This window comes from Asparagus officinalis, chromosome 1 (assembly GCF_001876935.1).
Source record: "Asparagus officinalis chromosome 1, Aspof.V1, whole genome shotgun sequence".
Taxonomy (NCBI): domain Eukaryota; kingdom Viridiplantae; phylum Streptophyta; class Magnoliopsida; order Asparagales; family Asparagaceae; genus Asparagus; species Asparagus officinalis.
In genome coordinates this window covers 89,595,349-89,609,709 of record NC_033794.1, presented here as the reverse complement: position 1 = coordinate 89,609,709, position 14,361 = coordinate 89,595,349, and the positions used below count along the sequence as shown (strand labels likewise).

At 32.6% G+C, this 14,361-nt stretch overlaps 1 protein-coding gene across 5 annotated transcripts in view; it reads right to left on the bottom strand.

Moving 5' to 3' along the window:
• Window positions 1,259–14,361, bottom strand: part of LOC109827562 (probable serine/threonine-protein kinase PIX7) — a 22,003-nt gene continuing 8,900 nt past the window's right edge. For 4 of the 5 annotated variants that reach the window (XM_020394568.1, XM_020394573.1, XM_020394582.1 and 1 more), the window contains exons 4-6: window positions 10,071–10,207; window positions 9,865–9,988; window positions 1,259–2,037 (exon numbers count right to left, since the gene is read on the bottom strand). In XM_020394568.1, coding sequence (XP_020250157.1) covers window positions 1,523–2,037; window positions 9,865–9,988; window positions 10,071–10,207 — 776 coding nt within the window. In that variant the 3' untranslated portion in view covers window positions 1,259–1,522. Of the gene's footprint in view, window positions 2,038–2,427; window positions 2,521–9,864; window positions 9,989–10,070; window positions 10,208–14,361 lie in introns of all 5 variants that reach the window. The other variant, XR_002243470.1, reaches the window with a different exon arrangement.

Here is a 14,361-nt window from a genome sequence, read left to right as displayed (position 1 = left end):
AGTGCAAAAATCTTCAAAACTGCATGCTCCACCTATCATATCTATATTCGCTTACTAATCATGGACGAATACAAATAGGGAGACATATATGTCTATGTAAGGAAAATTCATATCCATATCCGTTAAAATCGGATATGGATACATGTGGATGCACACACGGATACAAAACAGATATAAGAAAACTAGTTAATATTGAAAAGAATATAGTTCATAAGATGCAAGAGGGTTCATTAATATGTTCGTTATATCCGAAAGCTAAGATTAGATCTCTTGATCATCAAAATCAAACCTCAAATTCATTAATATAAGGAACAAAATAGTAACTGTGTGACTAACATATTCTCGGATATTTCGAATACTGATGTCGATATTTCACTATACATCCATGACCATAACCATATATTATTATATATAAATTATATAAGTAATGATATTTGCATCCTAACGAATACCAATAAATCCTCAGATATGGATTCTTTTTTCCCCACCCATATGCATCATTTCTAAAGGCTAAATGTCATTACAGCCCCATCCCCCAAACAAAAAGCGAAAAAAAGTTAGAGAGAGAGGGAGATAACTTTGGACGATTATCATATAAACCCCCACAACTTTCAAAATATCAGAATAGAGACCAAAAATCACAATTTTCATTAGCAGCGTAATTTTACCCACCAATGTAAAGTTGCAGTTTCTTGACATTTCGCATGTTTAGGTGGGTCTGCTGATAAAACCTTAAAATTAAAGGGGGTTTTCTGGTGAGCACCAACTTAAGTGTGGTTTTCTAATATTTTGAAAGTTACAGGGGGCAATCCAACGATCGTCCAAAGTTAAGGGCTTTTTCTCGTATTTAGCCAATGCTAAATGTAGAAAAATATGAATACCATTACCATTACGCACATATTCACTGACACGGTGGCCTCGAAAGATTGGGACGCACTCTGTATGCGAGTACACCAAAGCATTCAGAAAGACTAAGAACAGTAGTAGATTAGGTGATCTCGAGTTCATGGATTAGGTTGTGAAGTGATGATAGTTTCCACTAACTGAGGATGTACGAAACGTTCATCATCAAAAAGCAGACCCGTATCAGCTTGAGAGAAACAGAAAGGCCTCTAGAGCACAGGTTTGCGTTTTCGGGAGTCTCAGGAAAAATCTTCAAGCACCTCTTTCTACTGAGGTGAGTCGTCCATTCACACAATGATGATATCTTTACTTCATGTTCTCACATGCAAGCCATTTCCTTCAACTAGGTACAAGATTTATAACATCAGTACACGTATCATTTCATTATATGAAGCCATTGCCTCTTAAAAACATGTAAAAACCTGTGCAATGGAGTTCTTCCTGTATTACATCATAAATAAATCTCCACAACGTTGGGGGAAAAAACTCAGATTGGGAACCAAATCATTCTACCCACATGTAAATTTAGACACAAACATGATCAAAATGCCCAATTATATGCGTCTCATTCACATTTGCAACATATATTACACAATTTACCAACGCAATCACACTTCATTTATGCCTGCTTATTTTCGTTACCCTTTGTCGACGGATGATAAGGAGAATTTCGCACGCCATTGGAGAGGCTCCTCACAGGTTGCTGCCCATTTCTCCCAAATGAACCTTGCTGTTTAACACCGTTTCTTCCCTTTGGGCTATTAGCATTAGCTGCTGCTCTTTCTGCTAACATAGCTTGATAGAACTGAGAAGTACTGGCCATGTCTTTGAGGTTTAATAATGGCTTGAGAACCTCCACTACTTCGCTCATCAGAGGTCTGGCCTTGGGATCTCGGCTAAGGCAGTGGTGTGCGAGTTGGGATGCCTTTTGCGCGCCTCTTATAGAGAACTGGCCCTCAAGACGAGGATCTATTATGCGGTAGAATCTACGCCTTTCTCCAAGATGAGGGCGAGCCCATTCTACAAGGTTATGCTCGCCGTTTGGACGGTTTTTGTCCATGGACCTTCGGCCTGTTAGCATTTCTAGTAGGACAACTCCAAAGCTGTAGACGTCGCTCTTTGATGTTAGATGTCCTTCAGTAAGAAAGAAGGGATGGAAGTACACAAGTCAGAATATCTATCTACAGGATCCAGAAATAATGACTTCAAATTGATCGTGCGCTTTCTAAATATGTATAGTATTATTTTCCATTTTACTAAGGGTAAAAAAGAACATGCATGCACCTACATTAGCACTATAAGAAGTTGGTAAAAAAGAACATGTATGCGCTTACATAGCACTGTAATAAGTTGGATGGTATAGCGAATTACCAGTTTGGAAATTCGCTAGGTTTTTAGCATGGTAGATACAAAAAGACAACTACATTTTTGCTGGAATCAAATGTTGTCTGCTTTACCATGTCTCTCAGATAAAAGAATGCATCTCTTCACCAACTTTATCCTGATTAGTGTACTAATTGTTACCTTTAGGCTAATTTGGTGGCAGCTGGAGGAGGAGGGAGAGATGGAACAATGTGGAGATCTATCTCCTTGTTTACCACTGTCATGGAAGTCAATCTGCAGATGGATACTGCTAACGCTTAGGGCCTCTTTAAGCATACTAAAAGCAAAACAAACTTTCCAATAATTTACCTTGATTATTACATATTACATGTTTCTAAAAGGGTGATGCTGGTAAAGAATTCTGTTGAAGTTTTAAGCCGATACTGGCATATTACATGTTTCTAAAAGGGTGATGCTGGTAAAGAATTCTGTGAAGTTTTAAGCCGACACTGGCTTGTCCATCAGCAAGGAGAACAGCAAAATATTGAAGTCTATTACCAATGAGCCCAGGTATGAAATAATGCGGAATTTATTTTCAAATCTTAGGCTGAAGGTGCCAGAGATTCCGAACGATTAATGATCAATTTGATAGTTCCCTTTCCTTTGTGGAAGATCGCGAATGGAGTTGTCATTTAGGTTCAGGGGATGAATTATAGCTTGAATGAATGCACTTCTGGAATGTCATAGGCAAGCTACCAGACTCTAGTTCTTGGAAAAATATCATATCATATCATATCATGAGTTTGGGAGAAACTTTCCATGGACAAAAATACCCTTAGTTAGATATTGCATTATTATCCTATCCTACTTAACTCTTAACTAATAAGTATAAGCTTCAATTATCTTATCCTATCCTAATTAATATGTATATAAGCTAAGATTTGATTTAAGTATATTAAAGACTATATTTTTTAAAATTATATTAAAAATTATATTGTTATAAATAATTGTTCAGCCTTCACATTCAGCCACTTCTCTACAGATTATAAAATAGAAAATCTATGAACTTACACAATTTATTAGGTTTTTTTCCATGAAACCACTTGTAAGTTGGACCATATTTCACGTTACGCCCCATAATTACTGAAGTTTCATAAAACCACCCCTAACTACTATTTCATTAACAGAGAACCACCTCTACCCTCTTCCACCCTATTTTCCATCCATAAATTAATATTGTGATGGTTTTACTCCTACAGGTTTAATTTTATAAATTTAGTTATCAAGATTAAACTTTGTTAAACTTTGAATATCAAAGTTAAAATTTTAAATTTTATCAATCAAAATTAAATTTTATTGAAATTTAGTATATCAAGATCAAATCTTGTTGGATTTGTAGTAAAGCAAAATATTGTTAAATTCTGTGGTATTTTTTGAGGGGAAAACAAACGTCGTGGTATCAAAGTGAATAATGAAGTAGACTCTGAGTTATTTTTGGGCAAAGAAACGTTTTTGTAGAATCAAAGTTAAGATGAAAAATAATTTAGAATACTCAAGTTAAATACTTAAAGCTCAACAAAATTAAACATATATAGGGTTAAATTTGTCAAAAATAATTTGTTGGATGGAGAATTAGATGAAAAAGTGCATAGGTGGTTCCATGTTAACAAAATGGCAAATTGCGTAGGTTTTCTAAAAATTACATAATGAAGGGTGGTAATGTGTAATAGGGCCTAAGGGGGGTTCCCTTAAAAATCCCATTTATTTACTAGAAAAAACAGAGGAAGATTTAAAATTTTGACAATCTAAAGGTTTAAATTTGGTACCTAACAAATAAAAAATAGAACTTTGTATCTTATCCTTCATTTCTTTATATTTAACTTTTAAAAATAAAGATAAAGATTAGATGATATTACGAAATATTCTCACCTCCTTAATAGTGAAGTATCTTCATAATTAAAGAGACAAATGTTAATTATGTGTGAGTGACCAAGCTAGAAAATATCCAAAATCCATAGAATTTACACAACTCGTAGAAATAATCAAAAACATAATTTAAAAATTTTACAAGAAAAAACAACTTACAAAATTAGTAGAAATACCCAAAAGACTTTCAAATATTATATAATTTAAATGGAAACCCAAAAGACTTTAAAGCATCGAAAATTTTGCAGAAAAATTCTAGATTTTACAAAATCTAAAGAATAGTCATAGAGTTTACAAAATTTGCACAAAAATCCAAAAGAATTTTATACATGTTAAATTATCCTAATTAACAGAAATATCTTTAATATGACTTCATTGTGATCATGTTCTAATTAATTGAAATATCTTAAAAAGATACAAGTTATAGATGGTTTTTTAATCTCCACGTCTCAGACACTTCTCAAGAAATTACAAAATATAAAATCTCATAACTTAAACAATTTCTTTACTATAGAAAATATATTCAGATTTATAATTTTAACAATCTAAAAAATATAGAACTTCTTTATCTTATCGCTTATTTATTTTAAAATTAAAAAATAAAGATGAAACTAATTAAATGATATTATGAAATATTTGCGCCTCCTAAATTATCTCCATAATTAAGGAGATAATATTAATTATATGTGATTACCAAGCTAAAAAATATCCAAAATCTATAGAACTTACCTAACTCGTAGAAATACCCAAAGGACTTCCATAATCTGAAGATCTAAAAAAAGTCATCTTACAAAATTAGTAGAAATATCCAAAAGACTTTTAGGTATTGTATATTTTGCGAAAAATTTCAAAGAACTTGTGCCTTGTTTGATACGCGGGAATGAGTGGGAATATAATGCAATTCTAACTTCTCATTCATGCTTACTAAACATGATGTTTTTGAATGCTAGAAATGTCATTCTTATTTCTCATCAATTCTCACTTAATGTGGGAATTGCTATTCCCAATAAGTTATCAAGAATTGATATTCCCACTTAAGTGATAATAAAAATGATAAAATAAATTTTAGATATACCATTCTTAAAGATATTCCCACTTAATTCTCTAGTCGCATCCAAACATGAGAATGAAAATGAGTATTTCATTCCCACATCAATTCCAATCTATTCCTACCTTCATTCCATTCTCATTTGACTCTATTCTAGCGTACCGAGGCGTTATGGAAACTGAAAAGACTTCAAAATATTAAAAAATTTATAAAAAATAGTAAATTTTACAAAATTTGCAAAAAAATCCAAAATTAAAAATAGTTTAAGTCTTTACAAAGAAGTCCCTAATATATATTACATATAAAAGATGTTTGGGGTGTTAAAAAACTTTTGTACCTTTTTCACCCCTCTCAAATTTGATAATTCCAACTTTAATTTAATTAATTTACTGTCTCTTCACATGCCTCTCAACGCAGTAATACTTACTAAGCCAAGTGGGGCCCCAAAAGTCTACTTCACCATCAAAACTCGAACTTAATTTATCAAACCTACACTTTTATCAGCCAACCTTTTCACTACATGCATGCCTTCTTCCACTACATACTCTTTACTAAAAAAAACTTTATCACTTTTCTCACGTCTCATTTCTTAGTTGTCAATAATTACACAAAAATAAACATTACACTAATTCATCTTCTTCATGCCAATATAAATTAGTATCAAACCTTACCAAATTTCTCCAATTTGCATTATTGGTCAATTCAAGGCGTTAGATTGAGACAGTGATAAATTAGTATCAAACATTACACAACTATAAACATTACACTAATTTATCTTCTTCATGCCAGTATAAATTAGTATCAAACCTTACAAAATTTCTCCAATTTGCATTATTGACCGATTCAAGGCGTTGATTGAGACGGTGAATAGATCGTTCAAGTGTATTAACAGTTGCTTTTAGAGTTGATGTTTACTTCGAAGCCAATTATATCAGATTTCACAATTATTGCTAGTGAACAGAGGAAGTTTGGGGATGAGATAGTTGATGCTATTTGTGGGAGGATACTTGAGGTGAGTGGTTGAATTGTTGAGTTTTGTTTTGAACCCAAAAAGTTCCACTAGATTGTGAAAGTCCTTTAAAAAAATATTTTTTGTCACATTGTATTGTAATCAACCTAAATGAAGTAATCAAGATTTCAACCTTTGAGGAAAGGGTGAATTTCTTTGGGAGTACGGTAACCAAACTTAGTGCTACATGAGAGGTATTGAGTTATATTGTATTTTAGGGGGTGATTTTATCTGGAACACTAAGAGTTCCACTAGAGTGTTGAAAGTTTTCGTTACTAGTTAAGAATTTATAGAAAAAAAATTCCTTTGTTACATGATATTAAAATGAATGCAAATAAAGTGATGAGAGTTTAACTTTTGAGGCAAGAGTGAAAATTTATGTTCCTTTTGCTTATAAGAATTATCAGAAAAACAACATTACAATTATATTTCATCTTCCTTCTAGCCCTCTCTTCATAGGCCAATTCAACCATTAGTCTGTGTTACAAAGATAACGATTGGTATCTGCCATTATGAAGGAAACTTTATCCATAAATTAGAAAGGTGAATGGTAGATATAATCTTTAATGTTCCTATCCATGGAAGCATACATGCTTTGTTTAGCATGAATAAGATTAGGTTACATGCAGTGGTGGATCCAAAAAAAATTCCTTAGGGGCATACATCAAGTACCTCACCTAATAATAAAAATATAATACTATGAAACTATATTGCTCAATGTGAGTGTGCTTGGAACACTTTCAATGAGCTAATTCAATTTGCTACCAATTTATTTAGTGCTTTGAGATAGGTTGGGGTGGAATTTTTAAATTTTATTTTGGGAGGGAGGGGGATTGTTAATCTTACAAGGGGTTACATGTAATTTTGTATAGTCTTTTATTGGTGGTCACATGCAGTTACATATAAAGATCAATGAACTATAAAAATATCATCATTAATAGAAAACTATATCAAAATAAAGGTTCCGCGTGACTCTCATCTTGCATGCATTACATTTAATACTCTTTAATTGATGTACAAATAACAAATATATTTAATTTTTCGTTTCATGCTCCTGAATAGTGAATGATTATAACACCTTGAATTGTAAATACATCAAGACAATAGCCAATAGTTTACATTCAAATAGTTTATTTGCTATCTATAATATAGTGCATGTTGATTTTCACAATAGATTATAGCATTCATGCAAATAATTTACAAAATTTGTCATCTAAAATACAGTGCAAGTTGATTTTCACAATAGATTATAGAATTCATGCAAAAAATTCTACAAAATACAAACATCAATGTGAATTTAAGCTTATGCCATTTAAAACCATTTTACATTTCCTTGTGGGAAAAGAATATTGTAGCATAGTATTATATTTTGATCAGATTATGAATAAAATGCTATAAACTATGAACAAAATGTTGCAAATTATCCAAAATTAGCATATATTAAGATAGAGATGAGCTCAATTTTATTATGATTAATTTTGTTGTAAACGTATAAGTTGGAGCATTTTTTCATATATCTCATAACATAAAACAAGTTGTCCATGTGCAATGCACGTGCACTATACTAGCTTAATAAAACACCAGAAATTTTTATTTACGATAAAAATAACCCTGAAACTCTAAAAAGATCCTAAAATTTTATTAATTTTAAAAAGAACCATGGAGCTCCATGGAGCTTCACAAAATTTGGTCAAGTAGGGTGAATCTGAATGTTAAGAAAATATTATGAAATTTGATAAAACAAGCTCAAGAAGAAACAATGCTAGAATGTAGAATTCATTTATTATCATCATCATCTGCACAATAACTTTTGCAAAAAGAGCAGACATGTATTCTATTTACTATTTACATGTACTATAATGTCCTCAGTTGCCATTTATTCATAAGTTATATACATTAATACATATATAGGTGTCAATTAAAGAAATTTACTGAGGTGATGTCGTTCATCAATCCTTATTCACATGGACTCGATAGATTGTTTCTACTCATTTCACTCTTAGATTTATGTATTATTATATGTAAATAGTCAAAAGTTCTTTATGATACTCCTAAATTTAATCTCTTTCTTTTTTATTTAACTTTATTATTTTTCTACCCAAGAAAATAAATTCAACCTATAAAACAATTATGCCCATAATGCAGTAATGGTGAAGATATAAACTTAAAAAAATAATCAAAATATTTAACCACTTGCAACACACGTGTATCCCACTACAATGATTAAAGATTGACGGCTAAGATTTTAATTAAAGATTTTTATTTGAAATTGATGGTAGGTTGCAGTGGAAACATGTCAATTTCTTGTGTGAAAATACTAACGTGGCAGCGTATAGAGTTGGTTCTCATTTGGTTTTTCTTTAAAGTATACATATAATAAAGATATTAATTTGAAATGACTATTGGAATCTAATAGAATTTTCAATAATTTGAGAGATTAATTTATAAATAACTTTTAAGAGTTGAGGCACATGAGTGATTTTAATGATTTAAGGGACTAATATGGGGCCTTTTTATGTGTGGTTAGGAAATTCATAGTTAGCCTCGAGTTCAATGAGTTCTTCCCAATTGAAGGAGTCTGATTGAAACTAACAATGTTTTAGCAATAGAGACATTTCAACAATTCCAATCTACTTTTTATAACCATAAACTATTTTGCAATCCAATTATAGTAAATAAATAAAATCAAAATAAACAATCAAGAAATTCGACCACGTGCAGTGCACGTGCATCCCTCTAGTGCCAGAAAAGGTAGCTGACAGTAGGGGTGGTAAATGAACGAATCGAATCGAATCCTGATATGTTCGTATTTGTATTTGTTCGAATCCAAACCCGAATTAAATGTCTATGTCTGTAGTTTTTCAAATTCGAACTCCAATACTTGGTATTTGATAAATATTCAAAATAAAAATAATTTCTTTATAGTTATGATGCGTGTGTATAATTCGAATATTTCATTAAAAACTGATTTAAGATTCTTTTAAGTTTCTCAAATTAGTATATTGAACTTAAGTAGAAAATATAAGTAGGTTGAAAATATAAAATCATGTGTAATGATACAAATTATAAGCGATCAAATTTTAAATGAATATTTGATAAGCAAACGAATCGAATATACCACTGATTAAATTCTATTCATAAATGAACTAGAATACTAAATATTATTTATTTAGTATTAAATGAACAACAGGATCAAATGACCTAATAGTTAGTCAAATAATTAATGAATTGTTTGTTAATTATTTCGTTCGTTTCCACCCCAGCTAACAGTCTATGTTTGCCAGCTAGTAGTAGTTGATCTTGAAACAATAAGATTGCTCACCGACAAGGCAACTTAGCTAAAGTTTGTTCCATATGCGTTGGAAGTGTCATATCATAACTCACTAACGACGCAATTACAGCACAGGTACACCCAAACTATATGTTAAAAGAAATAGAAAACCACAAAACATGTGTTAAGAAAGAGAGAAATTGTGTGCAACATACTTCACAGTAATGTCCTAACACACTACTTTCAAATGTAGGGGGCAGCACAAAGCATTCAGCAAAGATGTAATATCCAATGCACAATTTTCAAGTATCAAGAGTAGCACAAAATATTCAACAAAGAAGTTATATCCAGAATTTGCAAATAGAAATAAAAAACTAAACTAACCTGTCATTACATATTCTGGAGCTGCATAACCATATGTTCCCATCACCCGCGTAGATACATGAGTCTTATCTCCTTCTGGACCATCTTTTGCAAGCCCAAAGTCAGAGAGTTTAGCATTGTATTCCTGGATAAGGATACTTTTAGAAAAAGATGAAACGAGAAGACAGTAGATAGAAGACGAATTTGGCTGTCCATTTAGCACTTACCACATCAAGCAAAATGTTGGATGTCTTAAAATCACGATAAATTACAGGTCTTTCTGCTTCCTCGTGTAGAAAAGCAAGGCCTTTTGCAGCACCAAAAGCAATTTTCATTCTGGCAGCCCATGGAAGAGGCAGGGACCCTGATAGAAACAAAAGGTATATAACTATTAGAGGATCAATAACATGACAAAAACAACCTAAGAAAAGCTTATAATCCACAGCAAAAGAAAAAAACTATGCTGCTGACAAGAAGTTTTAATAAGAAAACTGAAAAAAAAATGCAATTATTCATCGCTTGAGCAACATGGGCAGAAATGAAACAGAAATATGAAATACAAAAGAAAAAGAATCAGATGTTTGGAAAAGTAAAAAGGCTAAATAGCACTTATGTACCTTATTGTTTCTACTTTTCACTTATATATCCCACCTTGTATTTGGAAGCAAAAAAACACCCTAAAGTTTTTTAAACTTGCACTTATGTACCCTAACTTTTTTTAGCGGCACATAAACACCTTGATGTTTTTACAACTAGAACTTAAATACCCTAAAGTTTTTACAACTAACACTTAAATACCCTAAAGTTTTTAAAACTTGCACATAAATACCCTTAGTCATTCAAACTTGAGGGTATAAGTGCAAGTTTTAAAAACTTTAGGGCACTTAAGTGTCAGATTTAAAAACTCTAGGGTATGTAAGTGCAAGTTTTAAGAACTTTTTTAGGGCATATAAGTGCTACCAAAAACAAGTGAGGGTATATAAGTGCAAGTTAAAAAAAACTTTAATACAAGTGAGGGTATATAAGTGGAAAGTAGATGAAACAATAGGGTATACAAGTGCTACTTAACTAATGGCAAACACATTGGTTCAGAAGCCTATTAAAAATTTCTCATCCTTATCATTTTCTAACAAAGCGACTAAAAGACAATGTCAAGGTTGAACATCGTAGCAATAAATGGCGGTGGAAGCAAGCAATAATGTCTAAGGTGTACTGTGCATCAGTGACAAGTTCAGGATAGTATAGGTTGACAAGAAGAAAATATATAAATATTTGCAAGTATTTATTTATTGTTTTACACATTATCAAGTATTTATTCATCATTTTGCACGTTATTAAGAGCAATGCAAGTAACCCAAAGTAACAAATAAATGCTTAATGAAGGAATAGGTCTTTGAATCTGCACTCCGAAGTTTGAGCAAAGTTTTAATCAAGGTGTATATAAGCACTTAAGCGAGTGTAGTTCAGTGCGAACACAACCTTCACCAATTTGCTGGCAGCAGAGTCATGATTGGACAATGACTTTAGTTCTTCTTCTTCTTCTTTTCTTTTCTTCTTTATTCTTTTCCTTTTTGCTCAACTTCGTTCTTCTTTTCTTTTCTTTTCTTCTTTATTTTTTTCCTTTTTGCTCAACTCGAAGTTGAGATTGTTCGCAATTATAGTTTTGATTAAATGGATCGACATCTCTCTATGTTTTCAGCCTGAGGCTACAATAGCTAACTGGTTCAATAGCAACAGTCCAAGCGAATACTAAGTTCATGTTCCATCATGATTTAAGTTCGGTATTAAGAGTCCAAGCCAAAAGTTGTCTCAAATTCACTCCCTCGACAATGAGAATACACTTCATTTCTCATTAGGGCAAGAGAGCGCTAGGTTCATGTTCCATCATGATTTAGTCCAAGTCAAAAATTGTCTCAAACTTACTCTCTTGGTGTACTTGTTGATCCTTGAGCTCCAATTCATTTCACTTAAACTACACATTGGCATTTGTGATTCTAAATTTAGCGATGGATACCCCTTTTATATTTTACTACTAGAAATATCTTGGGTTGTTCCGTAATTAATTTTTAATGAAACACAGGGTGACGACCCCTTGATTAGCTGAAAATAAAAGGTTTTGTATCTCAAATTCTCGCAACCTAGTTTTAGTTGCTAACAAGAGTAAGATCTTTGCATGCATGAGAGCAAAGGAATTGGTCTTCATTCTTCAGAAAAGAAAAAAGCTGGAGATGCTAATGATAATTCTGATTTAAAAAAAAAATAGTATAGCTTTCCTTCGTGCTTGGAATTTGGTGCAGTCTATAACAACCTAATTTTTTAAGGCATGGAATCTCAAAAGACGTATGGGGTTTCTTCCTTATCCTTCTTCCCCGCTTTCTCTCCAAATTGTTGCCACAAAACCCTAAAGCAAAATAGCCTTGAAACTCTTCTCTAGATAGCATTGGTAACCCATGCAGTAGAGTTTTTGGAAGGGGAAAAAAGAACAAACACACAAACAAAATGCAGCTTATCCAAAGATCACTTAAACAGAATAATTCCCTGTCCAAAAATGGAGAGAATAAGGAACTGAATCTAGTATGCTCTATAAATTATGGTTAGTCAAAACCATACCAACAGCAATAAACTTTCTGGCAATGGTTGACATATATAGATGTAACATCGCCATAAGAAGGAACTAATAGTATTACATACATTAAAGCTAGCATAATACATATGACAACTAATGGCGGATCCATGTGAAGCTATAAGGGGGCATTCGCACCCTTAAAATTCTGATATTTATCTTTTAGACCCTTGCAAATTAAAATCTAGCCCTCTCAAATTTAAACAATTTTGCACCCAAGCCCACATAATGCAACATCAACTTAGATTTAACACATTTAAAACCTATAAGGTCTAAATACTATAAGCCCAAACATTAAAAATAAATATCCAATAGTCCAAATAAATGCAAAATCCACAAACCCATTATCAAAACTCTATATTCTCTCTCTAGATCCTCCGATCCCAAAAGGACCAAACCCAAGGACTTCTATCGAGTAGCGTCGCTTCTGCTTCCTCTCGTCACAGTGGCTTTTCCCGTTGTCGCACGGACCACACTATAGTTTTATAATTTATTATTTTTACTGTTAGGTAAATAAATATTTTTTTGTGTGTTGTCCAGTCTCCTAAGAATAGTCTTTTGGATCCACCGCCGGTAACAATAGTCTAGGAAATGCTACATAATAAATCTAAAGTCTATTACACCAAACATGGAATTGGTGTTTTAATGAGAGGAGTAGGCATATTCCTAGGCGGAAGCACAAGTAGGCTATTTAAATAAATTAATCTCGACGCCTCATTATGAGCTAGAGATTTTACACCCTCTCTCCATTTAAAATAATGTCCTAGAAGCCGTAAGAAATAACTTGTGTTTGATTTAGTTTTTTATTAAAATTTTATTCCTCTAGTACACTCTCAACCCCCTTGCTTCTCTTCCTCTTCTTGCCTTCACCTGAGGCTACTAGTATCCCTGCCTCTACATAAGGCTAGTGCCACAGCCACATTGTTTTCTCTTCTCCCCCTGAGCTTACTCAGTAGAGTTTCATGTTTCAATCCTCTTCCGCATTACTTAGAAAAAGTGAGATATTGGTTCAGGTACAAGATACTATAGCCTAAACAATTAGACATCCAACCCATAATCACAACAACCCAATTGCAAGAGCGGAGCTCTACCAACTGAGCTATGTCTCCCTAAACCAAGTGGAGTATGTATGAAAGAGTTAGATGCTTCTTCTATTCTTTTCCCTGATATAGTTAGGCCATCCTGATAAGAACAACAAAACTAAAAGCAAATTGATCTTGCTCTCCTAACTAAGTAATTCCTTTCTCTTCTAATTTAGATTTTATGTGATTCTAATTTTAAGTATTTAACATTCATTTAAAAGATAAAAATTGCAAGGAAAGAAATGCTTGAATGGCACCCTATGTTGCATGGGTACAAGTAAGGAGCATGGTAAATTTGTAAAAGGTTAGGTACAGGAACACAGCTATATAAATATTTATATACACATCTTATATATTGGAATTAATAATTTACATGAGAACGAGGATGAGAATTATATTTCCTATAACATTTTTATGTTTTTTTATTATGTGGATTATATATTGGAAATCATTGGTTTTCGTACTAAACATCTAAACGACCCTTTAAAATTATAATTCATAGTTCAGAACCTGACCTATGTCCAGCGAGTTTCAAAAGTGGATGTGAAGTGTATGATATATATATTACATTGTGGATGATCCGCTCCGTTGAACTTGATCTACATATTCTAAAACCCCAACACACTAAATTTGGGCTGAACCCGTCATGGTTTGGCCCTTCATCCACTCGTATCAATTTTAACGGTTTCGAATGAATAGAACTTTTTACATGGCTCGACGGAGGGTCAAACCACGACGGGTTCACCCCAAATTTGGTGTGTTGGGGTTTTAGAATATGTAGATCAAGTTCAACGGAGCGGATCATCCACAATG